Below are 26,427 nucleotides of genomic sequence, written 5' to 3'. Positions count from 1 at the left end.
TTTTCGTTCCTGAATTTGATGTGCAGATATGTAAACTCAGCAAAAAAAGAAACGTCCTCTCACTGTCAACTGTGTTTATTTTCAGCAAACTTAACATGAGTAAATATTTGTATGAACATAACAAGATTCAACAACTGAGACATAAATTGAACAAGTTCCACAGACATGTGACTAACAGAAATGGAATAATGTGTCCCTGAACAAAGGGGGGGTCAAAATCAAAAGTAACAGTCAGTATCTGGTGTGGCCACCAGCTGCATTAAGTACTGCAGTGCATCTCCTCCTCATGCACTGCACCAGATTTGCCAGTTCTTGCTGTGAGATGATACCCCACTCTTCCACCATGGCACCTGCAAGTTCCCGGACATTTCTGGGAGGAATGGTCCTAGCCCTCACCCTCAGATCAAACAGGTCCCAGACGTGCTCAATGGGGTTGAGATCTGGGCTCTTCGCTGACCATGGCAGAACACTGACATTCCTGTCTTGTAGGAAATCACGCACAGAATGAGCAGTATGGCTGGTGGCATTGTCATGCTGGAGGGTCATGTCAGGATGAGCTTGCAGGAGGGGTACCACATGAGGGAGGAGGATGTCTTCCCTGTAACGCACAGCGTTGAGATTGCCTGCAATGACAACAAGCTCAGTCCGATGATGCTGTGACACACCGCCCCAGACCATGACGGACCCTCCACCTCCAAATCGATCCCGCTCCAGAGTACAGGCCTCGGTGTAACGCTCATTCCTTCGACGATAAACGCGAATCCGACCATCACCCCCGGTGAGACAAAACCGCGACTCGTCAGAGAAGACGAGTAACAGATGTTACTGTTGAAATGGTTGTTGACGTGCTGAACAATCCTAAGGGTGTGTTTTCAGCATGATATAGATACATTTGAATGGGGTTTGGGAGGGGTTTTGGGGGAGGGGGAGTTATAAGTTAGGGATTTATTTGGCTTAGAATTTTATTTTCATGTATTTATTTTATTTATTTATTTTCATATTTTCTGGTTGTACAGAATTGGGCAGATCATGATTGATCATACATTCCAGCACAATGGGTGGCGGCATGCACTTAAACGATTGTTTACGGACCTCCATGTTTCCATAGAAGAAGAAGAAGGAGGAGGAGGAGGAGGAGGAGAAGGAGGAAGGAGGAAGGAAGAAAGAAGCAGTGGAGTGGATCGGAGCGGAGTGGAACGGAGTAGAGTGGAATGGAATCGTGGAGTGGAGCGGAGTGCTGAGAATATGATTGTGGAGCCAGTTTGGTCGGAGATGGATAATGGCTCTTTCCCGAGGTCTGAGATGCTGTGCCCGGGTGTTTTCCTGGATACCTGTCCTCATAATCACCTCCGTGGTGCTGTGGTCCTACTACGCCTATGTGTTTGAGCTATGTTTATGTAAGTATGGGGATTATGACTGTTGTCTGTTTATGTTTTCGTCGTTTTGTCCGCGATGCTAGCTAGCTAGCTAACGTTTCCGACGCAGTGATGCCCAATACAAAAAGCTCTTTAAACCTGCTAGCTAAACCTAGCATCATGCTAACCAGGAAGCGTTTATAAATTAGTCTTTATAAATCTAGCTAGTGACCATATTGTACTGTTTTTTGTTGTTGTTTCCAATTCCATTTGAGAACGAATTATACTGTTGTTACATTTACCTACCAAATCTAGCAAATAAACAAATAGCTAGCTAGCTATATATTTATTAAAGGCAATTAACGTTCCGGAATGTAGCTAACTATGTTGTGATAAGACAGTATGTTAGTTAGCTACCTGTAAGTACAGGTGTGAAGTAAACACTGTAACATGTTGTTTTGCTGTCTTCACAACCCAAGTGTTAGCTGCTTCAACTACCAAATATCTATCGGAAGTACTGCTGTCTGCATGTCAATAATTCACAATTGTCCAATGTGTGTTCTTTACAGTCACTATCAGCAACACATTGGAGAAGGGTGAGTTTTTAAACACATATACCTAATCAATGGTCAGAATAGTCATCTGACATCTTGTAGACACTTGAATATCAGCTTAACAGTCGAGGTTTCCTAAGTGTTGTATCTGTCTGTGTTTCCAGTGGCCTACCTACTGGTGTTCCACGTGTGTTTTGTGATGTTCTCCTGGACCTATTGGAAGGCCATCTTCACTCCTCCTGCCTCACCCTGCAAGAAGGTAGGAGATCATTGTTGATGGTTTATCCCATCTGGAATAGGCCTACATGGCCAAGCAAGACATCGTAAAGACTTAGCTTGTTCACACTGCAGGCCTTAATGCTAAAATTAGTTTTTTTCTCCCTTCTTTTTTTCATATCTGTTTTGGAATACTGACTGTTCAAACAGCAAGTTACAAAGTGACCAAATCAGATTTATGTGTTCAGACAGCAGTCATTAGCTGACTTGGCTACATTACACTAACTGCATAGTAACGACTGGTGTGTGTCTACTCTTCTTGGGGTTTATTATGGATCCCCATTAGTTCCTGCCAAGGCAGCAGCTACTCTTCCTGGGGTTTATTATGGATCCCCATTAGTTCCTGTTGCCAAGGCAGCAGCTACTCTTCCTGGGGTTTATTATAGATCCCCATTAGTTCCTGCCAAGGCAGCAGCTACTCTTCCTGGGGTTTATTATGGATCCCCATTAGTTCCTGTTGCCAAGGCAGCAGCTACTCTTCCTGGGGTTTATTATGGATCCCCATTAGTTCCTGCCAAGGCAGCAGCTACTCTTCCTGGGGTTTATTATAGATCCCCATTAGTTCCTGCCAAGGCAGCAGCTACTCTTCCTGGGGTTTATTATGGATCCCCATTAGTTCCTGTTGCCAAGGCAGCAGCTACTCTTCCTGGGGTTTATTATGGATCCCCATTAGTTCCTGCCAAGGCAGCAGCTACTCTTCCTGGGGTTTATTATGGATCCCCATTAGTTCCTGTTGCCAAGGCAGCAGCTACTCTTCCTGGGGTTTATTATGGATCCCCATTAGTTCCTGTTGCCAAGGCAGCAGCTACTCTTCCTGGGGTTTATTATGGATCCCCATTAGTTCCTGCCATGGCAGCAGCTACTCTTCCTGGGGTTTATTATGGATCCCCGTTAGTTCCTGCCAAGGCAGCAGCTACTCTTCCTGGGGTTTATTATGGATCCCCATTAGTTCCTGCCAAGGCAGCAGCTACTCTTCCTGGGGTTTATTATGGATCCCCATTAGTTCCTGCCAAGGCAGCAGCTACTCTTCCTGGGGTTTATTATGGATCCCCGTTAGTTCCTGCCAAGGCAGCAGCTACTCTTCCTGGGGTTTATTATGGATCCCCATTAGTTCCTGCCAAGGCAGCAGCTACTCTTCCTGGGGTTTATTATGGATCCCCATTAGTTCCTGTTGCCAAGGCAGCAGCTACTCTTCCTGGGGTTTATTATGGATCCCCATTAGTTCCTGTTGCCATGGCAGCAGCTACTCTTCCTGGGGTTTATTATGGATCCCCGTTAGTTCCTGCCATGGCAGCAGCTACTCTTCCTGGGGTTTATTATGGATCCCCGTTAGTTCCTGCCAAGGCAGCAGCTACTCTTCCTGGGGTTTATTATGGATCCCCATTAGTTCCTGCCAAGGCAGCAGCTACTCTTCCTGGGGTTTATTATGGATCCCCATTAGTTCCTGTTGCCAAGGCAGCAGCTACTCTTCCTGGGGTCCAGCAAAATTAATGCAGTTTATACAATTTTAAAACATTACAATACATTCACAGATGCTTGACAACACATGCTTCATCAAGGCTCATAATTGCTTATGAGCAGTAGTAGAGCATTATAATGTGTTTGTTGGTTCCAGTTCCAGCTGTCGTACTCCGATAAGGAGCGTTACGAGATGGAGGAGAGGCCTGATGCTCAGAAACAGATCCTGGTGGACATCGCTAAGAGTCTCCCCATCTTCACTAGAGCTACGTCTGGAGGTGAACCGCTCATATCTAAAGCAGCGACCCAAATGGCTCCCTATTCCCTTTGTAGTGCACTATACGAGGAACACGGGTTCCATTTGGGACGCAACCAAGCTTTTCCAGTCCTGTTAGCAAACCTCCTATTAAACATTTACAACACGCCAGCAACTGACTGTACCGATCAGTTAGTGTCTGGAAGATAAGGAAGGATCATATGACCTGTCTCTCTCTCTCTGTCTCGTCTCTCTGTCTCGTTCTCTGTCTCTGTCTCGTTCTCTGTCTCGTCTGTCTGTCTGTCTGTCTGTCTGTCTGTCTGTCTGTCTGTCTGTCTGTCTGTCTCCCCTCAGCTATCAGGTTCTGTGACCGGTGCCAGGTGCTGAAGCCTGACCGCAGTCACCATTGCTCTGTCTGTGAAATGTAAGTCTCCTCCACCCGCTGCTGTCATTATACACACAGACCCATACCTGTCTTCCTGTCTGTGTACAGATAACACTGATCTGATTGGACAGCGTTAGAAAGGTGACACCAGTCCACCTCTGATTGGACAGCATTAGTATCTCTTGTTTACCTGGAGAACAACACCTGTCCTGTTAATGATGATGACTAAACACTCTGGCCAGCTACTAGAATCTTCCTTCCCTTGGGGCCTGATTGATAAATGGGCTGTGTATATAATGAATTGGACCTGTTTACTGCCGTTGTCTATCGACAGACATTTGAACCCCCAAAATGCATCTCTTTACAGTTTTTTTCAGAGTAATGAAAAAAAGTTGCACGCCTTTTTACGTTGATTGAATGCTGAATTTTCTTACATTTTCCAATGGTAGTTGCTTACTTTAAACCAGTGATATATGTGTTGTCTGTTGCAGGTGTGTCCTGAAGATGGATCATCACTGTCCATGGTGGGTTAATACAGTCTGTTTATTGGGTATTAGATCATCACTGTCCATGGTGGTTAATACAGTCTGTTTATTGGGTATTAGATCATCACTGTCCATGGTGGTTAATACAGTCTGTTTATTGGGTATTAGATCATCACTGTCCATGGTGGTTAATACAGTCTGTTTATTGGGTATTAGATCATCACTGTCCATGGTGGGTTAATACAGTCTGTTTATTGGGTATTAGATGGATCATCACTGTCCATGGTGGTTAATACAGTCTGTTTATTGGGTATTAGATCATCACTGTCCATGGTGGGTTAATACAGTCTGTTTATTGGGTATTAGATCATCACTGTCCATGGTGGTTAATACAGTCTGTTTATTGGGTATTAGATCATCACTGTCCATGGTGGTTAATACAGTCTGTTTATTGGGTATTAGATCATCACTGTCCATGGTGGTTAATACAGTCTGTTTATTGGGTATTAGATCATCACTGTCCATGGTGGTTAATACAGTCTGTTTATTGGGTATTAGATCATCACTGTCCATGGTGGTTAATACAGTCTGTTTATTGGGTATTAGATCATCACTGTCCATGGTGGTTAATACAGTCTGTTTATTGGGTATTAGATCATCACTGTCCATGGTGGTTAATACAGTCTGTTTATTGGGTATTAGATCATCACTGTCCATGGTGGTTAATACAGTCTGTTTATTGGGTATTAGATCATCACTGTCCATGGTGGTTAATACAGTCTGTTTATTGGGTATTAGATCATCACTGTCCATGGTGGTTAATACAGTCTGTTTATTGGGTATTAGATCATCACTGTCCATGGTGGTTAATACAGTCTGTTTATTGGGTATTAGATCATCACTGTCCATGGTGGTTAATACAGTCTGTTTATTGGGTATTAGATCATCACTGTCCATGGTGGTTAATACAGTCTGTTTATTGGGTATTAGATCATCACTGTCCATGGTGGTTAATACAGTCTGTTTATTGGGTATTAGATCATCACTGTCCATGGTGGTTAATACAGTCTGTTTATTGGGTATTAGATCATCACTGTCCATGGTGGTTAATACAGTCTGTTTATTGGGTATTAGATCATCACTGTCCATGGTGGTTAATACAGTCTGTTTATTGGGTATTAGATCATCACTGTCCATGGTGGTTAATACAGTCTGTTTATTGGGTATTAGATCATCACTGTCCATGGTGGTTAATACAGTCTGTTTATTGGGTATTAGATCATCACTGTCCATGGTGGTTAATACAGTCTGTTTATTGGGTATTAGATCATCACTGTCCATGGTGGTTAATACAGTCTGTTTATTGGGTATTAGATCATCACTGTCCATGGTGGTTAATACAGTCTGTTTATTGGGTATTAGATCATCACTGTCCATGGTGGTTAATACAGTCTGTTTATTGGGTATTAGATCATCACTGTCCATGGTGGTTAATACAGTCTGTTTATTGGGTATTAGATCATCACTGTCCATGGTGGTTAATACAGTCTGTTTATTGGGTATTAGATCATCACTGTCCATGGTGGTTAATACAGTCTGTTTATTGGGTATTAGATCATCACTGTCCATGGTGGGTTAATACAGTCTGTTTATTGGGTATTAGATCATCACTGTCCATGGTGGTTAATACAGTCTGTTTATTGGGTATTAGATCATCACTGTCCATGGTGGTTAATACAGTCTGTTTATTGGGTATTAGATCATCACTGTCCATGGTGGTTAATACAGTCTGTTTATTGGGTATTAGATCATCACTGTCCATGGTGGGTTAATACAGTCTGTTTATTGGGTATTAGATCATCACTGTCCATGGTGGTTAATACAGTCTGTTTATTGGGTATTAGATCATCACTGTCCATGGTGGTTAATACAGTCTGTTTATTGGGTATTAGATCATCACTGTCCATGGTGGTTAATACAGTCTGTTTATTGGGTATTAGATCATCACTGTCCATGGTGGTTAATACAGTCTGTTTATTGGGTATTAGATCATCACTGTCCATGGTGGTTAATACAGTCTGTTTATTGGGTATTAGATCATCACTGTCCATGGTGGTTAATACAGTCTGTTTATTGGGTATTAGATCATCACTGTCCATGGTGGTTAATACAGTCTGTTTATTGGGTATTAGATCATCACTGTCCATGGTGGTTAATACAGTCTGTTTATTGGGTATTAGATCATCACTGTCCATGGTGGTTAATACAGTCTGTTTATTGGGTATTAGATCATCACTGTCCATGGTGGTTAATACAGTCTGTTTATTGGGTATTAGATCATCACTGTCCATGGTGGTTAATACAGTCTGTTTATTGGGTATTAGATCATCACTGTCCATGGTGGTTAATACAGTCTGTTTATTGGGTATTAGATCATCACTGTCCATGGTGGTTAATACAGTCTGTTTATTGGGTATTAGATCATCACTGTCCATGGTGGTTAATACAGTCTGTTTATTGGGTATTAGATCATCACTGTCCATGGTGGTTAATACAGTCTGTTTATTGGGTATTAGATCATCACTGTCCATGGTGGTTAATACAGTCTGTTTATTGGGTATTAGATCATCACTGTCCATGGTGGTTAATACAGTCTGTTTATTGGGTATTAGATCATCACTGTCCATGGTGGGTTAATACAGTCTGTTTATTGGGTATTAGATCATCACTGTCCATGGTGGTTAATACAGTCTGTTTATTGGGTATTAGATCATCACTGTCCATGGTGGTTAATACAGTCTGTTTATTGGGTATTAGATCATCACTGTCCATGGTGGTTAATACAGTCTGTTTATTGGGTATTAGATCATCACTGTCTCTCTCTCCAGGGTGAATAACTGTCTCTCTCTCTCCAGGGTGAATAACTGTCTCTCTCTCTCTCCAGGGTGAATAACTGTCTCTCTCTCTCTCCAGGGTGAATAACTGTCTCTCTCTCTCCAGGGTGAATAACTGTCTCTCTCTCTCCAGGGTGAATAACTGTCTCTCTCTCTCCAGGGTGAATAACTGTCTCTCTCTCTCCAGGGTGAATAACTGTCTCTCTCTCTCCAGGGTGAATAACTGTCTCTCTCTCTCTCTCTCCAGGGTGAATAACTGTCTCTCTCTCTCCAGGGTGAATAACTGTCTCTCTCTCTCCAGGGTGAATAACTGTCTCTCTCTCTCCAGGGTGAATAACTGTCTCTCTCTCTCCAGGGTGAATAACTGTCTCTCTCTCTCCAGGGTGAATAACTGTCTCTCTCTCTCCAGGGTGAATAACTGTCTCTCTCTCTCCAGGGTGAATAACTGTCTCTCTCTCTCCAGGGTGAATAACTGTCTCTCTCTCTCCAGGGTGAATAACTGTCTCTCTCTCTCCAGGGTGAATAACTGTCTCTCTCTCTCCAGGGTGAATAACTGTCTCTCTCTCTCCAGGGTGAATAACTGTCTCTCTCTCCAGGGTGAATAACTGTCTCTCTCTCTCCAGGGTGAATAACTGTCTCTCTCTCTCCAGGGTGAATAACTGTCTCTCTCTCTCCAGGGTGAATAACTGTCTCTCTCTCCAGGGTGAATAACTGTCTCTCTCTCTCCAGGGTGAATAACTGTCTCTCTCTCTCCAGGGTGAATAACTGTCTCTCTCTCTCCAGGGTGAATAACTGTCTCTCTCTCTCCAGGGTGAATAACTGTCTCTCTCTCTCCAGGGTGAATAACTGTCTCTCTCTCTCCAGGGTGAATAACTGTCTCTCTCTCTCTCCAGGGTGAATAACTGTCTCTCTCTCTCTCCAGGGTGAATAACTGTCTCTCTCTCTCCAGGGTGAATAACTGTCTCTCTCTCTCCAGGGTGAATAACTGTCTCTCTCTCTCCAGGGTGAATAACTGTCTCTCTCTCTCCAGGGTGAATAACTGTCTCTCTCTCTCCAGGGTGAATAACTGTCTCTCTCTCTCCAGGGTGAATAACTGTCTCTCTCTCTCCAGGGTGAATAACTGTCTCTCTCTCTCCAGGGTGAATAACTGTCTCTCTCTCTCCAGGGTGAATAACTGTCTCTCTCTCTCCAGGGTGAATAACTGTCTCTCTCTCTCCAGGGTGAATAACTGTCTCTCTCTCCTGGGTGAATAACTGTCTCTCTCTCTCCAGGGTGAATAACTGTCTCTCTCTCCTGGGTGAATAACTGTCTCTCTCTCTCCAGGGTGAATAACTGTCTCTCTCTCTCCAGGGTGAATAACTGTCTCTCTCTCTCCAGGGTGAATAACTGTCTCTCTCTCTCCAGGGTGAATAACTGTCTCTCTCTCTCCAGGGTGAATAACTGTCTCTCTCTCTCCAGGGTGAATAACTGTCTCTCTCTCTCTCCAGGGTGAATAACTGTCTCTCTCTCTCCAGGGTGAATAACTGTCTCTCTCTCTCCAGGGTGAATAACTGTCTCTCTCTCTCCAGGGTGAATAACTGTCTCTCTCTCTCTCCAGGGTGAATAACTGTCTCTCTCTCTCCAGGGTGAATAACTGTCTCTCTCTCTCCAGGGTGAATAACTGTCTCTCTCTCTCCAGGGTGAATAACTGTCTCTCTCTCTCCAGGGTGAATAACTGTCTCTCTCTCTCCAGGGTGAATAACTGTCTCTCTCTCTCCAGGGTGAATAACTGTCTCTCTCTCTCCAGGGTGAATAACTGTCTCTCTCTCTCCAGGGTGAATAACTGTCTCTCTCTCTCCAGGGTGAATAACTGTCTCTCTCTCTCCAGGGTGAATAACTGTCTCTCTCTCTCCAGGGTGAATAACTGTCTCTCTCTCCAGGGTGAATAACTGTCTCTCTCTCTCCAGGGTGAATAACTGTCTCTCTCTCTCCAGGGTGAATAACTGTCTCTCTCTCTCCAGGGTGAATAACTGTCTCTCTCTCTCCAGGGTGAATAACTGTCTCTCTCTCTCCAGGGTGAATAACTGTCTCTCTCTCTCCAGGGTGAATAACTGTCTCTCTCTCTCCAGGGTGAATAACTGTCTCTCTCTCCAGGGTGAATAACTGTCTCTCTCTCCAGGGTGAATAACTGTCTCTCTCTCCAGGGTGAATAACTGTCTCTCTCTCTCCAGGGTGAATAACTGTCTCTCTCTCTCCAGGGTGAATAACTGTCTCTCTCTCTCCAGGGTGAATAACTGTCTCTCTCTCTCCAGGGTGAATAACTGTCTCTCTCTCTCCAGGGTGAATAACTGTCTCTCTCTCTCCAGGGTGAATAACTGTGTGGGATTCTCCAACTACAAGTTCTTCCTGCTCTTCCTGTCGTACTCCATGGTCTACTGTGTGTTCATCTCTGCCTCCGTCTTCAGATACTTCATCAACTTCTGGGTGGTGAGTAGTGGACGTCTCAAAATCCCCCCTGTTCCCTATATAGTACCCTACTCCTGTCCAGGGCCCATAGAGCTCTGGTGGACGTCTCAAAATCCCCCCTATTCCCTATATAGTACCCTACTCCTGTCCAGGGCCCATAGAGCTCAGGTGGACGTCTCAAAATCCCCCCTATTCCCTATATAGTACCCTACTCCTGTCCAGGGCCCATAGAGCTCAGGTGGACGTCTCAAAATCCCCCCTGTTCCCTATATAGTACCCTACTCCTGTCCAGGGCCCATAGAGCTCTGGTGGACGTCTCAAAATCCCCCCTATTCCCTATATAGTACCCTACTCCTGTCCAGGGCCCATAGAGCTCAGGTGGACGTCTCAAAATCCCCCCTATTCCCTATATAGTACCCTACTCCTGTCCAGGGCCCATAGAGCTCAGGTGGACGTCTCAAAATCCCCCCTATTCCCTATATAGTACCCTACTCCTGTCCAGGGCCCATAGAGCTCAGGTGGACGTCTCAAAATCCCCCCTGTTCCCTATATAGTACCCTACTCCTGTCCAGGGCCCATAGAGCTCTGGTGGACGTCTCAAAATCCCCCCTATTCCCTATATAGTACCCTACTCCTGTCCAGGGCCCATAGAGCTCAGGTGGACGTCTCAAAATCCCCCCTATTCCCTATATAGTACCCTACTCCTGTCCAGGGCCCATAGAGCTCAGGTGGACGTCTCAAAATCCCCCCTATTCCCTATATAGTACCCTACTCCTGTCCAGGGCCCATAGAGCTCAGGTGGACGTCTCAAAATCCCCCCTGTTCCCTATATAGTACCCTACTCCTGTCCAGGGCCCATAGAGCTCTGGTGGACGTCTCAAAATCCCCCCTATTCCCTATATACAGGCTGCGTCTCAAAATCCCCCCTATTCCCTATATACATGCTGCGTCTCAAAATCCCTCCTATTCCCTATATAGTACCCTACTCCTGTCCAGGGCCCATAGAGCTCAGGTGGACGTCTCAAAATCCCCCCTATTCCCTATATAGTACCCTACTCCTGTCCAGGGTCCACAGAGCTCTGGTCAACAGTGAAGCGCTGTGTAGAGAATAGGGCTCCATTTCCCACAGTCATTTAGCAGACACTCCTATCCACTGCATTACAGAGCTAGTCAGATCACATGACTTCCTGCTGGCGTAACCATAGTAACATATTAATGTCAGCCGTGTCGACAGTCAGATCACATGACCTCCTGCTGGCGTAACCATAGTAACATATTGATGTTAGCCGTGTCGACAGTCAGATCACATGACTTCCTGCTGGCGTAACCATAGTAACATATTGATGTCAGCCGTGTCGACAGTCAGATCACATGACTTCCTGCTGGCGTAACCATAGTAACATATTAATGTCAGCCGTGTCGACAGTCAGATCACATGACTTCCTGCTGGCGTAACCATAGTAACATATTGATGTCAGCCGTGTCGACAGTCAGATCACATGACTTCCTGCTGGCGTAACCATAGTAACATATTGATGTCAGCCGTGTCGACAGTCAGATCACATGACTTCCTGCTGGCGTAACCATAGTAACATATTGATGTCAGCCGTGTCGACAGTCAGATCACATGACCTCCTGCTGTTCTCCGGTCTGTGTGTGTTCTCCTACAGGGGGACCTGCCAAACGGACCCGCTAAGTTCCACGTTCTCTTCCTGATGTTCGTAGCGTTGATGTTCTTGGTCAGTCTCATGTTCCTGTTGGGTTACCACTGCTGGCTGGTCGTCCAGAACAGGTCCACACTAGGTAATACACACAGCTGTTGGGTTACCACTGCTGGCTGGTCGTCCAGAACAGGTCCACACTAGGTAATACACACAGCTGTTGGGTTACCACTGCTGGCTGGTCGTCCAGAACAGGTCCACACTAGGTAATACACACAGCTGTTGGGTTACCACTGCTGGCTGGTCGTCCAGAACAGGTCCACACTAGGTAATACACACAGCTGTTGGGTTACCACTGCTGGCTGGTCGTCCAGAACAGGTCCACACTAGGTAATACACACAGCTGTTGGGTTACCACTGCTGGCTGGTCGTCCAGAACAGGTCCACACTAGGTAATACACACAGCTGTTGGGTTACCACTGCTGGCTGGTCGTCCAGAACAGGTCCACACTAGGTAATACACACAGCTGTTGGGTTACCACTGCTGGCTGGTCGTCCAGAACAGGTCCACACTAGGTAATACACACAGCTGTTGGGTTACCACTGCTGGCTGGTCGTCCAGAACAGGTCCACACTAGGTAATACACACAGCTGTTGGGTTACCACTGCTGGCTGGTCGTCCAGAACAGGTCCACACTAGGTAATACACACAGCTGTTGGGTTACCACTGCTGGCTGGTCGTCCAGAACAGGTCCACACTAGGTAATACACACAGCTGTTGGGTTACCACTGCTGGCTGGTCGTCCAGAACAGGTCCACACTAGGTAATACACACAGCTGTTGGGTTACCACTGCTGGCTGGTCGTCCAGAACAGGTCCACACTAGGTAATACACACAGCTGTTGGGTTACCACTGCTGGCTGGTCGTCCAGAACAGGTCCACACTAGGTAATACACACAGCTGTTGGGTTACCACTGCTGGCTGGTCGTCCAGAACAGGTCCACACTAGGTAATACACACAAGCTGCCATTTTGAGTTCAATAAGAGCAGCTCCAAGGAGTTAGCAATGTAGGTCTTCACTTTCATGGAGAAACAACTACTGAAGTCTATTCCTCTTTTCTTCTCTCCCTCCCTCTCCCCTCCCCCCTCCCTTCCCTCTCCCCCTCCCTCTCCCTCTCCCCCTCCTCCCTCTCCCCCCTCCTCCCTCTCCCCCCTCCTCCCTCTCCCCCTCCTCCCTCTCCCCCTCTCCCTCTCCCCCTCCCCTCTCCCCCTCCTCCCTTCCCCCTCTCCCCCTCCCCCTCCCTCTCCCCCCTCCTCCCTCTCCCCCTCCCTCTCCCCCTCCTCCCTTCCCCCTCTCCCCCTCCCCCTCCCTCTCCCCCCTCCTCCCTCTCCCCCTCCTCCCTCTCCCCCTCTCCCTCTCCCTCTCCCCCTCCTCCCTTCCCCCTCCTCCCCCTCCCTCTCCCCTCCCTTCCCTCTCCCCTCCCCCCTCCCTCTCCCCCTCCCTCTCCCTCTCCCCCCTCCTCCCCTCCCTCTCCCCCCTCCTCCCTCTCCCCTCCTCTCCCTCATCCAGAGGCATTCTCTGCTCCAGTCTTCCCTACAGGACCAGACCGTAATGGTTTCAATGTGGGGATCAGGAGGAACCTGCAGCAGGTGTTTGGAGAGAACAAGAGACTCTGGTTTCTACCGATCTGCACCAGGTAAGACCCTCCCCCCTACCCCCTACCCTCTACCCCCTAGACCCTACCCCCTACCCTCTACCCCCTAGACCCTACCCTCTACCCCCTAGACCCTACCCTCTACCCTCTACCCTCTACCCCCTAGACCCTACCCTCTACCCCCTAGACCCTACCCTCTACCCCCTACCCTCTAGACCCTACCCCCTACCCTCTACCCCCTAGACCCTACCCTCTACCCCCTACCCTCTACCCCCTAGACCCTACCCTCTACCCTCTACCCCCTAGACCCTCCCCCCTACCCTCTACCCCCTAGACCCTACCCCCTAGACCCTACCCTCTAGACCCTACCCCCTAGACCCTACCCCCTACCCCCTAGACCCTACCCTCTACCCCCTAGACCCTACCCTCTACCCCCTAGACCCTCCCCCCTACCCTCTACCCCCTACCCTCTACCCCCTAGACCCTACCCCCTAGACCCTACCCTCTACCCCCTAGACCCTCCCCCCTACCCTCTACCCCTAGACCCTAACCCCTACCCCCTAGACCCTCTACCCCCTACCCTCTACCCCCTAGACCCTACCCCCTAGACCCTACCCCCTAGACCCTAACCCCTACCCCCTAGACCCTACCCCCTAGACCCTCCCCCCTACCCCCTAGACCCTCCCCCCTAGACCCTAGACCCTCCCCCCTACCCTCTACCCCCTAGACCCTACCCCCTAGACCCTACCCCCTAGACCCTCCCCCCTACCCTCTACCCCCTAGACCCTACCCCCTAGACCCTACCCCCTAGACCCTACCCCCTAGACCCTACCCCCTAGACCCTACCCTCTACCCCCTAGACCCTCCCCCCTAGACCCTACCCCCTAGACCCTACCCCCTAGACCCTCCCCCCTACCCTCTACCCCCTAGACCCTACCCTCTACCCTCTACCCCCTACCCCCTAGACCCTACCCCCTACCCCCTAGACCCTACCCCCTAGACCCTAACCCCTACCCTCTACCCCCTAGACCCTACCCCCTAGACCCTACCCCCTAGACCCTAACCCCTAGACCCTACCCCCTAGACCCTACCCCCTAACCCCTACCCCCTAGACCCTACCCCCTAGACCCTACCCTCTACCCTCTACCCCCTAGACCCTACCCTCTACCCCCTAGACCCTAGACCCTAACCCCTACCCTCTACCCCCTAGACTCTACCCCCTAGACCCTAACCCCTACCCCCTAGACCCTCCCCCCTACCCCCTAGACCCTACCCCCTAGACCCTCCCCCCTACCCTCTACCCCCTACCCTCTACCCTCTACCCCCTAGACCCTACCCCCTACCCTCTAGACCCTACCCCCTACCCCCTACCCCCTAGACCCTACCCCCTAGACCCTAACCCCTACCCTCTACCCCCTAGACCCTACCCCCTACCCTCTACCCCCTAGACCCTACCCCCTAGACCCTAACCCCTACCCTCTACCCCCTAGACCCTACCCCCTACCCCATAGACCCTAACCCCTACCCCCTAGACCCTACCCCCTACCCTCTAACCCCTAGACCCTACCCCCTAGACCCTAACCCCTACCCCCTAGACCCTCCCCCCTACCCTCTACCTCCTAGACCCTACCCCCTAGACCCTAACCCCTACCCCCTACCCTCTACCCCCTAGACCCTACCCCCTACCCCCTAGACCCTACCCCCTACCCCCTAGACCCTACCCCCTAGACCCTAACCCCTACCCCCTAGACCCTACCCCCTAGACCCTACCCCCTACCCCCTAGACCCTAACCCCTACCCCCTAGACCCTACCCCCTAGACCCTAACCCCTACCCTCTACCCCCTAGACCCTACCCCCTAGACCCTACCCCCTACCCTCTACCCCCTAGACCCTACCCCCTAGACCCTAACCCCTACCCCCTACCCTCTACCCCCTAGACCCTACCCCCTAGACCCTAACCCCTACCCCCTACCCTCTACCCCCTAGACCCTACCCCCTACCCCCTAGACCCTACCCCCTAGACCCTACCCCCTAGACCCTAACCCCTAGACCCTACCCTCTACCCTCTACCCCCTAGACCCTCCCCCCTACCCTCTACCCCCTAGACCCTACCCTCTACCCCCTAGACCCTACCCCCTAGACCCTAACCCCTACCCCCTACCCTCTACCCCCTAGACCCTACCCTCTACCCCCTACCCTCTACCCCCTAGACCCTAACCCCTAGACCCTCCCCCCTACCCTCTACCCCCTACCCCCTAGACCCTAACCCCTACCCTCTACCCCTAGACCCTACCCCCTAGCCCCTACCCTCTAACCCCTACCCCCTAGACCCTACCCTCTACCCCTAGACCCTACCCTCTAACCCCTACCCTCTACCCCCTAGACCCTACCCCCTAGACCCTAACCCCTAGACCCTAACCTCTACCCCCTAGACCCTCCCCCCTACCCTCTACCCCCTAGACCCTAACCCCTAGACCCTACCCCCTACCCTCTAACCCCTACCCTCTACCCCCTAGACCCTACCCCCTACCCTCTACCCCCTAATCCCTACCCCCTACCCCCTACCCTCTACCCCCTACCCTCTACCCCCTAGACCCTACCCCCTAGACCCTACCCTCTACCCCCTACCCTCTACCCCCTAGACCCTACCCCCTAGACCCCACCCCCTACCCCCTAGACCCTACCCCCTAGACCCTACCCCCTAGACCCTACCCTCTACCCCCTAGACCCTACCCCCTACCCCCTAGACCCTACCCTCAACCCCTACCCCCTAGACCCTACCCTCTACCCCCTAGCCCCTAACGCCTACCCTCTAACCCCTACCCCCTACCCTCTAACCCCTAGACCCTACCCCCTAGACCCTACCCCCTGACCTCTACCCCCTAGACCCTAACCCCTACCCCCTACCCCTACCCCCCCTAGACCCTAACCTCTACCCCCTAGACCTCTACCCCCTAACCTCTACCCCCTAACCTCTACCCCCTAACCTCTAACCCCTACCCCCTACCCTCTAACCCCTACCCTCTACCCCCTAGACCCTATCCTCTACCCCCTAACCCCTACCCTCTAACCCCTACCCTCTACCCCCTAGACCCTACCCCCTAACCCCTAGACCCTAACCTCTACCCCCTAACCTCTACCCCCTAACCTCTACCCCCTACCCTCTACCCCCTAGACCCTAACCCCTACTCTCTACCCCCTAACCCCTAGACCCTACCCCCTAACCCCTCTACCCCCTAACCCCTAGACCCTACCCCCTAACCCCTCTACCCCCTAACCCCTAGACCCTAACCCCTAGACCCTACCCTCTAGACCCTAACCCCTACCCCCTACCCCCTAACCTCTAACCCCTAACCCCTACCCCCTAGACCCTAACCCCTAGACCCTAACCCCTACCCCCTAGACCCTAACCCCTAGACCCTAACCCTCTACCCCCTAGACCCTAACCCCTACCCCCTAGACCCTCCCCTCTACCCCCTAGACCCTACCCCCTACCCTCTACCCCCTAGACCCTAACCCCTACCCTCTACCCCCTAGACCCTACCCCCTAGACCCTACCCTCTAACCCCTACCCCCTAGACCCTACCCTCTAACCCCTAGCCCCTAACGCCTACCCTCTAACCCCTAGACCCTAACCCCTACCCCCTAACCCTACCCCTAGACCCTAGACCCTAACCCTACCCTCTACCCCCTAGACCCTACCCCCTAGACCCTAACCCCTAGACCCTAACCCCTAGACCCTAACCTCTACCCCCTAGACCCTCCCCCCTACCCTCTACCCCCTAGACCCTCCCCCCTACCCTCTACCCCCTAGCCCTCTACCCCCTAGACCCTACCCCCTAGCCCTCTACCCCCTACCCCCTACCCCTAGACCCTACCCCCTACTCCTCTACCCCCTACTCCTCTACCCCCTACCCTCTACCCCCTAGACCCTACCCCCTAGACCCTCTACCCCCTAGACCCTCTACCCCCTACCCTCTACCCCCATACCCTCTACCCCCTACCCTCTACCCCCTAGACCCTACCCCCTAGACCCTACCCCCTAGCCCCTAGACCCCTACCCCCTACCCTCTAACCCCTACCCCCTAGACCCTACCCCCTAGACCCTAACCCCTACCCTCTACCCCCTAGACCCTAACCCCTAGACCCTAACCCCTAACCTCTACCCCCTAGACCCTCCCCCCTACCCTCTACCCCCTAGACCCTCCCCCCCACCCCCTACCCTCTAACCCCTACCCTCTACCCCCTAGACCCTACCCCCTAGACCCTACCCCCTACCCTCTACCCCCTAATCCCTAGACCCTACCCCCTACCCTCTACCCCCTAATCCCTACCCCCTAGACCCTACCCTCTACCCCCTAGACCCTACCCCCTAGACCCTACCCCCTACCCTCTACCCCCATACCCTCTACCCCCATACCCTCTACCCCCTAGACCCTACCCCCTAGACCCTACCCCCTAACCCTACCCCCTAGACCCTACCCCCTAGACCCTAACCCTACCCCCTAGACCCTACCCTCTACCCCCTAGCCCCTAACGCCTACCCTCTAACCCCTACCCCCTACCCTCTAACCCCTAGACCCTACCCCCTAGACCCTACCCCCTACCCTCTACCCCCTAGACCCTACCCCCTAGACCCTAACCCCTAGACCCTAACCTCTAACCCCTACCCTCTACCCCCTAGACCCTACCCCCTAGACCCTACCCCCTAGACCCTACCCCCTACCCTCTACCCCCTAATCCCTACCCCCTAGACCCTACCCTCTAACCCCTAGACCCTACCCCCTACCCTCTACCCCCTAGACCCTACCCTCTACCCTCTACCCCCATACCCTCTACCCCCTAGACCCTACCCCCTACCCCCTAGACCCTACCCCCTAGACCCTACCCCCTAGACCCTAACCCCTACCCCCTAGACCCTACCCCCTAGACCCTACCCCCTACCCTCTAACCCCTACCCCCTAGACCCTACCCTCTACCCCCTAACGCCTACCCTCTAACCCCTACCCCCTACCCTCTAACCCCTAGACCCTACCCCCTAGACCCTACCCCCTAGACCCTACCCCCTAACCTCTACCCCCTAACCCCTAGACCCTACCCCCTAACCCCTCTACCCCCTAACCCCTAGACCCTAACCCCTAGACCCTACCCTCTAGACCCTAACCCCTACGCCCTAACCTCTAACCCCTAACCCCTACCCCCTAGACCCTACCCTCTTACTCCTACCCTCTACCCCCTAACCCCTACCCTCTAAACCCTACCCCCTACCCTCTAGACTCTAGCCCCTACCCCCTAACCCCTAGACCCTAGCCCCTAACCCCTAGCCCCTACACCCTAACCCCTAGACCCTAACCCCTACCCCCTAGACCCTAACCTCTAACCCCTACCCTCTAACTCCTACCCCCTAGACCCTACCCCCTAGACCCTACCCCCTAGACCTTACCCTCTACCCCCTAACCTCTACCCCCTAGACCCTAACCCCTACCCCCTAGACCCCTTACCCCTACCCTCTACCCCCTAGACCCTAACCCCTACCCCCTACCCCCTACCCCTAGACCCTACCCCCTACCCCCTAACCCCTACCCCCTACCCTCTACCCCCTAGACCCTAACCCCTAGACCCTACCCCCTAACCCCCTACCCCCTAGACCCTACCCCCTACCCTCTAGACCCTACCCCCTAACCCCTAGACCCTACCCCCTAGACCCTACCCCCTACCCTCTACCCCCTAGACCCTAACCCCTACCCCCTAATCCCTACCCCCTAGACCCTAACCCCTACCCCCTAACCTCTAACCCCTACCCCCTAGACCCTAACCCCTACCCCCTAATCCCTACCCCCTAGACCCTAATCCCTACCCCCTAACCTCTAACCCCTAACCCCTACCCCCTAGACCCTAGACCCTAACCCTCTACCCCTAGACCCTAACCCCTACCCCCTAACCTCTAACCCCTAACCCCTACCCCCTAACCCCTACCCCCTAGACCCTAACCCCTAGACCCTAACCCTCTACCCCCTAGACCCTACCCCCTACCCTCTAGACCCTAACCCCTACCCTCTACCCCTTAGACCCTACCCTCTAACCCCTAGACCCTACCCCCTAGACCCTACCCTCTACCCCCTAGACCCTCCCCCCTACCCTCTACCCCCTAGACCCTACCCTCTACCCCCTAGACCCTACCCTCTACCCCCTAGACCCTACCCCCTAGACCCTAACCCCTACCCCCTACCCTCTACCCCCTACCCCCTACCCTCTACCCCCTAGACCCTACCCTCTACCCCCTACCCCCTAGACCCTACCCCCTAGACCCTACCCTCTACCCCCTAGCCTCTACCCCCTAGACCCTAACCCCTACCCTCTTACTCCTACCCTCTAGACCCTAACCCCTACCCTCTACCCCCTACCCCTAGACCCTACCCCCTACCCTCTACCCCCTAGACCCTACCCTCTACCCTACCCCCTAGACCCTAACCCCTACCCCCTAGACCCTACCCCCTACCCTCTACCCCCTAGACCCTACCCCCTACCCTCTACCCTACCCCCTAGACCCTACCCTCTACCCTACCCCCTAACCCCTACCCTCTAACCCCTACCCTCTAACCCCTAGACCCTAACCCCTAGACCCTAACCTCTACCTCCTAGACCCTAACCCCTACCCTCTAGCCCCTACCCTCTACCCCCTAGACCCTAACCCCTACCCTCTACCCCCTAGACCCTAACCCCTACCCTCTAGACCCTAACCCCTAGACCCTACCCCCTACCCCCTAGACCCTACCCCCTAGACCCTAACCCCTAACCTCTACCCCCTAACCTCTACCCCCTAGACCCGAACCCCTAGACCCTACCCCTACCCTCTAGACCCTACCCCCTAACCCCTAGACCCTAACCCCTAGACCCTACCCCCTAGACCCTACCCCTAGACCCTACCCCCTACCCTCTACCCTACCCCCTAGACCCTAACCCCTACCCTCTACCCTAACCCCTATCCTCTAACCCCTATCCTCTACCCCCTAGACCCTAACCCCTATCCTCTAACCCCTACCCCCTAGACTCTACCCTCTACCCCTAGACCCTACCCTCTACCCCCTAGACCCTAACCCCTACCCTCTACCCCCTAATCTCTACCCCCTAGCCCCTACCCTCTAACCCCTACCCTAGACCCTAACCCCTACCCTCTACCCCCTAGACCCTACCCTCTACCCCCTAATCCCTACCCTCTACCCCCTAGACCCTAGCCCCTACCATCTACATCCTAGACCCTAACCCCTACCCTCTACCCCCTACCCTCTAACCCCTACATCCTAGACCCTAACCCCTAACCTCTAACTTCTAGTCTCTACCCTCTAACCCCTAACCCTTACCCCCTACCTTCTACCCCCTACCTTCTACCCCCTAACCTCTAACCCCTACCCTCTACCCCCTAACCTCTACCCTCTAACCCCTATCCTCTACCCCCTACCCTCTACCCCCTAACCTCTACCCTCTAACCCCTATCCTCTACCCCCTAACCTCTACCCCCTAACCTCTACCCTCTAACCCCTATCCTCTACCCCCTACCCTCTACCCTCTACCCCCTACCCTCTAACCCCTACATCCTAGACCCTAACCCCTACCCTCTACCTTCTACCCTCTAACCCCTAACCCCTACCCTCTAACCCCTACCCTCTACCTTCTAACCCCTACCCTCTAACCCCTACCCTCTAACCCCTACCCTCTAACCCCTACCCTCTAACCCCTACCCTCTAACCCCTAACCCCTACCCTCTACCCCTACCCTCTAACCCCTACATCCTAGACCCTAACCCCTACCCTCTACCTTCTAACCCCTACCCTCTAACCCCTAACCCCTACCCTCTACCCCCTACCCTCTACCTTCTAACCCCTACCTTCTAACCCCTACCCTCTAACCCCTACCCTCTAACCCCTACCCTCTACCCCCTACCCTCTACCCTCTAACCCCTATCCTCTACCCCCTAACCCCTACCCTCTAACCCCTAACCCCTACCCTCTACCCCCTAACCTTTACCCTCTAACTTCTAGTCTGTACCCTCTACCCCCTACCCTCTAACCTCTACCTCATCTAACCTGACCTTTAACCCCTTGGCCTTAACTTAACCCCTAGACCCTTACATCCTATCCTCTAGACCCTTAACCCCTAGACCCTTAATCCTTACATCATATCCTCTAGACCAGGGGTAATTCAACTCTGACCCTACGAGGTCCAGAGTACTGCTGGGGGATCTAGCTCACCACCATATAGACCAGGGGTAATTCAACTCTGACCCTACGAGGTCCAGAGTACTGCTGGGGGATCTAGCTCACCACCATATAGACCAGGGGTAATTCAACTCTGACCCTACGAGGTCCAGAGTACTGCTGGGGGATCTAGCTCACCACCATATAGACCAGGGGTAATTCAACTCTGACCCTACGAGGTCCAGAGTACTGCTGGGGGATCTAGCTCACCACCATATAGACCAGGGGTAATTCAACTCTGACCCTACGAGGTCCAGAGTACTGCTGGGGGATCTAGCTCACCACCATATAGACCAGGGGTAATTCAACTCTGACCCTACGAGGTCCAGAGTACTGCTGGGGGATCTAGCTCACCACCATATAGAGCAGTGATATTCAACTCTGACCCTACGAGGTCCAGAGTACTGCTGGGGGATCTAGCTCACCACCATATAGACCAGGGGTAATTCAACTCTGACCCTACGAGGTCCAGAGTACTGCTGGGGGATCTAGCTCACCACCATATAGACCAGGGGTAATTCAACTCTGACCCTACGAGGTCCAGAGTACTGCTGGGGGATCTAGCTCACCACCATATAGACCAGGGGTAATTCAACTCTGACCCTACGAGGTCCAGAGTACTGCTGGGGGATCTAGCTCACCACCATATAGACCAGGGGTAATTCAACTCTGACCCTACGAGGTCCAGAGTACTGCTGGGGGATCTAGCTCACCACCATATAGACCAGTGATATTCAACTCTGACCCTACGAGGTCCAGAGTACTGCTGGGGGATCTAGCTCACCACCATATAGACCAGGGGTAATTCAACTCTGACCCTACGAGGTCCAGAGTACTGCTGGTTTTCTGTTCTACCTGATAATTATTTGTACACACCTGGTGTCCCAGGTCTACATCAGTCCCTGATCAGAGGGGAACAATGAAAAACGCTGTGGAACTGGCTTCAAAATCCAGAGATTAGTTTGAGGGCTCCTACCACAGGGCTGTCCAAACCTGTTCCTGGAGAGATACCCTCCTGGAGGTTTACACTCCAACCCTGTTCCAGGAGATACCCTCCTGGAGGTTTACACTCCAACCCTGTTCCAGGAGATACCCCTCCTGGAGGTTTACACTCCAACCCTGTTCCAGGAGATACCCCTCCTGGAGGTTTACACTCCAACCCTGTTCCTGGAGAGATACCCTCCTGTAGGTTTACACTCCAACCCTGTTCCAGGAGAGATACCCCTCCTGGAGGTTTACACTCCAACCCTGTTCCAGGAGAGATACCCCTCCTGGAGGTTTACACTCCAACCCTGTTCCTGGAGAGATACCCCTCCTGGAGGTTTACACTCCAACCCTGTTCCTGGAGAGATACCCTCCTGTAGGTTTTAACTCCAACCCTGTTCCTGGAGAGATACCCTCCTGTAGGTTTACACTCCAACCCTGTTCCTGGAGAGATACCCCTCCTGGAGGTTTACACTCCAACCCTGTTCCTGGAGAGATACCCTCCTGTAGGTTTACACTCCAACCCTGTTCCTGGAGAGATACCCTGTTCCTGGAGGTTTATACATAAATGTATGTAAACTTCCGACTTCAACTGTATGTGACCTTCTTACATCAGCTGCGCAATGCAGGTGTAGAAGCACGGTGGCTAGGAAAAACTCCCTAGAAAGGCCAGAACCTAGGAAGAAACCTAGAGAGGAACCAGGCTATGAGGGGAGGCCAGTCCTCTTCTGGCTGTGCCGGGTGGAGAGGAACCAGGCTATGAGGGGTGGCCAGTCCTCTTCTGGCTGTGCCGGGTGGAGATTATAACAGAACATGGCCAAGATGTTCATAAATGACCAGCAGGGTCAAATAATAATAATCATAGTAGTTGTCGAGGGTGCAACAAGTCAGTAACACAAGAGTAAGTGTCAGTTGGCTTTTTCATAGCCGATCTTTGAGAGTATCTCTACCGCTCCTGCTGTCTCTAGAGAGTTGAAAACAGCAGGTCTGGGACAGGTAGCACGTCCGGTGAACAGGTCAGGGTTCCATAGCCGCAGGCAGAACAGTTGTAACTGGAGCAGCAGCACGGCCAGGTGGACTGGGGACAGCAAGGAGTCATAATGCTAGGTAGTCCTGAGGCATGGTCCTAGGGTTCAGGTCCTCCTCCGAAAGAAGGAGAATTAGAGAGAGAATACTTAAATTCACACAGGACACCGGATAAGACAGGAGAAATACTCCAGATATAACAGACTGACCCTAGCCCCCCGACACGTAAACTACTGCAGCATAAATATTGGAGGCTGAGACAGGAGGGGTCAGGAGACACTGTGGCCCAATTCGTGTTTCCCAGCCAAGGAGACGGCCACTACTTCCCCCTGACTATGGATATTTAACCCCATCCTGTCTGTGTTTCTGTTTTGCCCAGCCAAGGAGATGGCCACTACTTCCACCTGACTATGGATATTTAACCCCATCCTGTCTGTGTTTCTGTTTTGCCCAGCCAAGGAGATGGCCACTACTTCCACCTGACTATGGATATTTAACCCCATCCTGTCTGTGTTTCTGTTTTGCCCAGCCAAGGAGACGGCCACTACTTCCCCCTGACTATGGATATTTAACCCCATCCTGTCTGTGTTTCTGTTTTGCCCAGCCAAGGAGACGGCCACTACTTCCCTCTGAAGAGCCTGAGTGAGTCCTCAACTTCTCTATTAGCCAATGAGGAGAAATGGGATGAGGAAGAGGAGTCAGAGGACGACAACATAGGTAAGGAGGCCAATAGGACTGATTTCTTAGATGAATTTCTATCAGGGAAGAATATATGATGTGGTGGTGGTTCAACCGTGTGCTTGGGGACAATAAAAGGCCACTCTAAAATGTGCAATTTTGTCACACAACACAATGCCACAGATGTCTCAAGTTATGAAGGAGCGTGCAGTTGGCATGGCGACTACAGGGATGTCCACCGAAGCTGTTGCCGGATAATTTAATGTTAATTTCTCTACCATAAGCCGCCTCCAACGTCGTTTTAGAGAATTTGGCAGTACGTCCAACCGGTTTCAAAATCGCAGACCACGTGTAGCCACACCAGCCCAGGACCTCCACATCCGGCGTTTTCACCTGTGGGATCGTCGGTGACCAGACACCCGGACAGATGATGAAACTGAGGAGTATTTCTGTCTGTAATAAAGTCCTTTTGTGGGGAAAAACTCATTGTGATTGGGCCTATGTCCTCCCAGTCATGTGAAAATCCATAGATTAGGGCCTAATGAGTTTTTCAATTGACTGATTTCCTTCTACGAACTGTAACTAACTAAAATCATTGAAATTGTTTCATGTTGCATTTTATATTTTTGTTCTGTATACTAAATTAGGACAGATGTGGTATTGCATTAATTAATGTGATTTCTGAATTATATAATATTGTCTGTCTGGGGAAGCGACACTGAACAGAAATATAAATGCAACATGTAAAGTGTTGGTCCCATGTTTCATGAGCTGAAATAAAACAAATATTCCATACGCTTATTTCTCTAAAATTCTGTGCACAAATTTATTTACAACCCTGTTAGTGAGCATTTCTCCGTGTCGCAAGGATCTGTACACAATTTCTGGAAGCTGAAAATGTCCCAGTCCTACGTGCTTACCAGCCATGTCACCCATTGAGCGCGTTTGGGATGCTTCGCACAGACATTGAAGAGGAGTGGGACAACATTCCACCAATCAACAGCCTGATCAACACTCGGAAGGAGATGTGTCACGCTGCATGAGACAAATGGTGGTCACACCAGATACTGACTGGTTTTCTGATCCACTCCCTGACCCTTTTGGTTAAGGTATCTGTGACTAACAGATGCATACCTTTATTACCCAGTCATGTGAAATCCATAGATTAGGACCCAAAGAATTTATTTCAATTGACTAATTTCCTCCATATGAACTATAACTCAGTAAAATCTTGAAATTGTTGTGGTTTTTTTTTGGGGGGGGGGGGCGGGTTGAACTTTGAATAAAACTATGTTCCTGTATGAATCTGTATTTTCCAGGTGGTGACAGGGATCCCTCTGTTACCGTAGAGATGGACGAAGAGGAGTAGGATCACTTTATGGACCTTTATAAAGGGTGCAGTACCCTGAGGAGGCTGACAAACCTACCCTGAGGGACCATCAGACACACGGAAGAACTCAACGTGCAGCCAAAACGTTTTCAGATGTCACCATCTCAATATCATGTATAGTTTTCAGTTCACCATGGAGGAAGGACAATGTGTCGGGGAACAGAAGTCAACCGCTATATCACATTACACGATTGTTTTAAGAGAAAGACCATGTCTAGCACTGTCTCCCTACCTCTCCTGTATTATTGTGTATCTTATATAGTACTAGGCTGCTACCTGGCTTTTAATTTCTCGACAGTTTTTTTTATTTTTTTTGCCCGTATTTTGTTAATGTAAATAGCTTTGTGATTTACATCTTTAAATGAAAAGAGATCTACAAATGTAAATGTATTATCATTATTCCATATGCAGGGCCCTTAAGGCCCAATCAGAATGGAGAAAGCCCATTAAAACCACCAATGTATTTGTTGCCATCCTATGGCCATACACCTGTTGTTCCTTTGTCTTGTAAAGATGATGCCCCTGCGCAAATCAAATGGTACGTGCACCAAATACAACCTTACAGTGAAATGCTGAATACAAGCACTTAACCAACAAAGCAGTTTTAATGAAAATAAATGTTAAAGTATTTACTAAAATAAAAAAATAAAGAGGCTATATACAGGGTA

General features: G+C 51.0%; 1 protein-coding gene across 2 annotated transcripts; it reads left to right on the top strand.

Moving 5' to 3' along the window:
* The first annotated feature begins 1,152 nt into the window (after positions 1–1,152).
* zdhhc15b (zDHHC palmitoyltransferase 15b) lies at positions 1,153–26,427 on the top strand. 2 transcript variants are annotated; one of them, XM_045717801.2, is made up of 11 exons: positions 1,153–1,397; positions 1,925–1,951; positions 2,074–2,168; positions 3,801–3,921; positions 4,254–4,323; positions 4,776–4,808; positions 10,009–10,129; positions 11,779–11,911; positions 13,341–13,467; positions 24,296–24,408; positions 25,689–26,427. In XM_045717801.2, the coding sequence occupies exons 1-11, from the start codon at positions 1,280–1,282 to the stop codon at positions 25,736–25,738; spliced, it is 1,008 nt and encodes a 335-aa protein (XP_045573757.1). In that variant the 5' UTR covers positions 1,153–1,279; the 3' UTR covers positions 25,739–26,427. The 2 variants fall into 2 exon arrangements, with proteins under 2 accessions (XP_045573757.1, XP_045573759.1); XM_045717803.2 differs by lacking the exons at positions 24,296–24,408; positions 25,689–26,427 and adding an exon at positions 23,996–24,053.

The sequence above is a fragment of the Salmo salar genome, chromosome 05 (assembly GCF_965601325.2).
Source record: "Salmo salar chromosome 05, fSalSal1, whole genome shotgun sequence".
NCBI classification, from domain to species: domain Eukaryota; kingdom Metazoa; phylum Chordata; class Actinopteri; order Salmoniformes; family Salmonidae; genus Salmo; species Salmo salar.
This window is presented reverse-complemented; position numbering and strand designations above follow the sequence as displayed.

Excerpts from the sequence above, each read along its gene's own strand:
- zdhhc15b (XM_045717801.2), top strand. The coding sequence starts at position 1,280 with ATGGCTCTTTCCCGAGGTCTGAGATGCTGTGCCCGGGTGTTTTCCTGG. Across the intron at positions 10,130-11,778 it reads ACTTCATCAACTTCTGGGTG|GGGGACCTGCCAAACGGACC; the intron begins GTGAGTAGTGGA and ends GTTCTCCTACAG. Across the intron at positions 11,912-13,340 it reads CCAGAACAGGTCCACACTAG|AGGCATTCTCTGCTCCAGTC; the intron begins GTAATACACACA and ends TCCCTCATCCAG.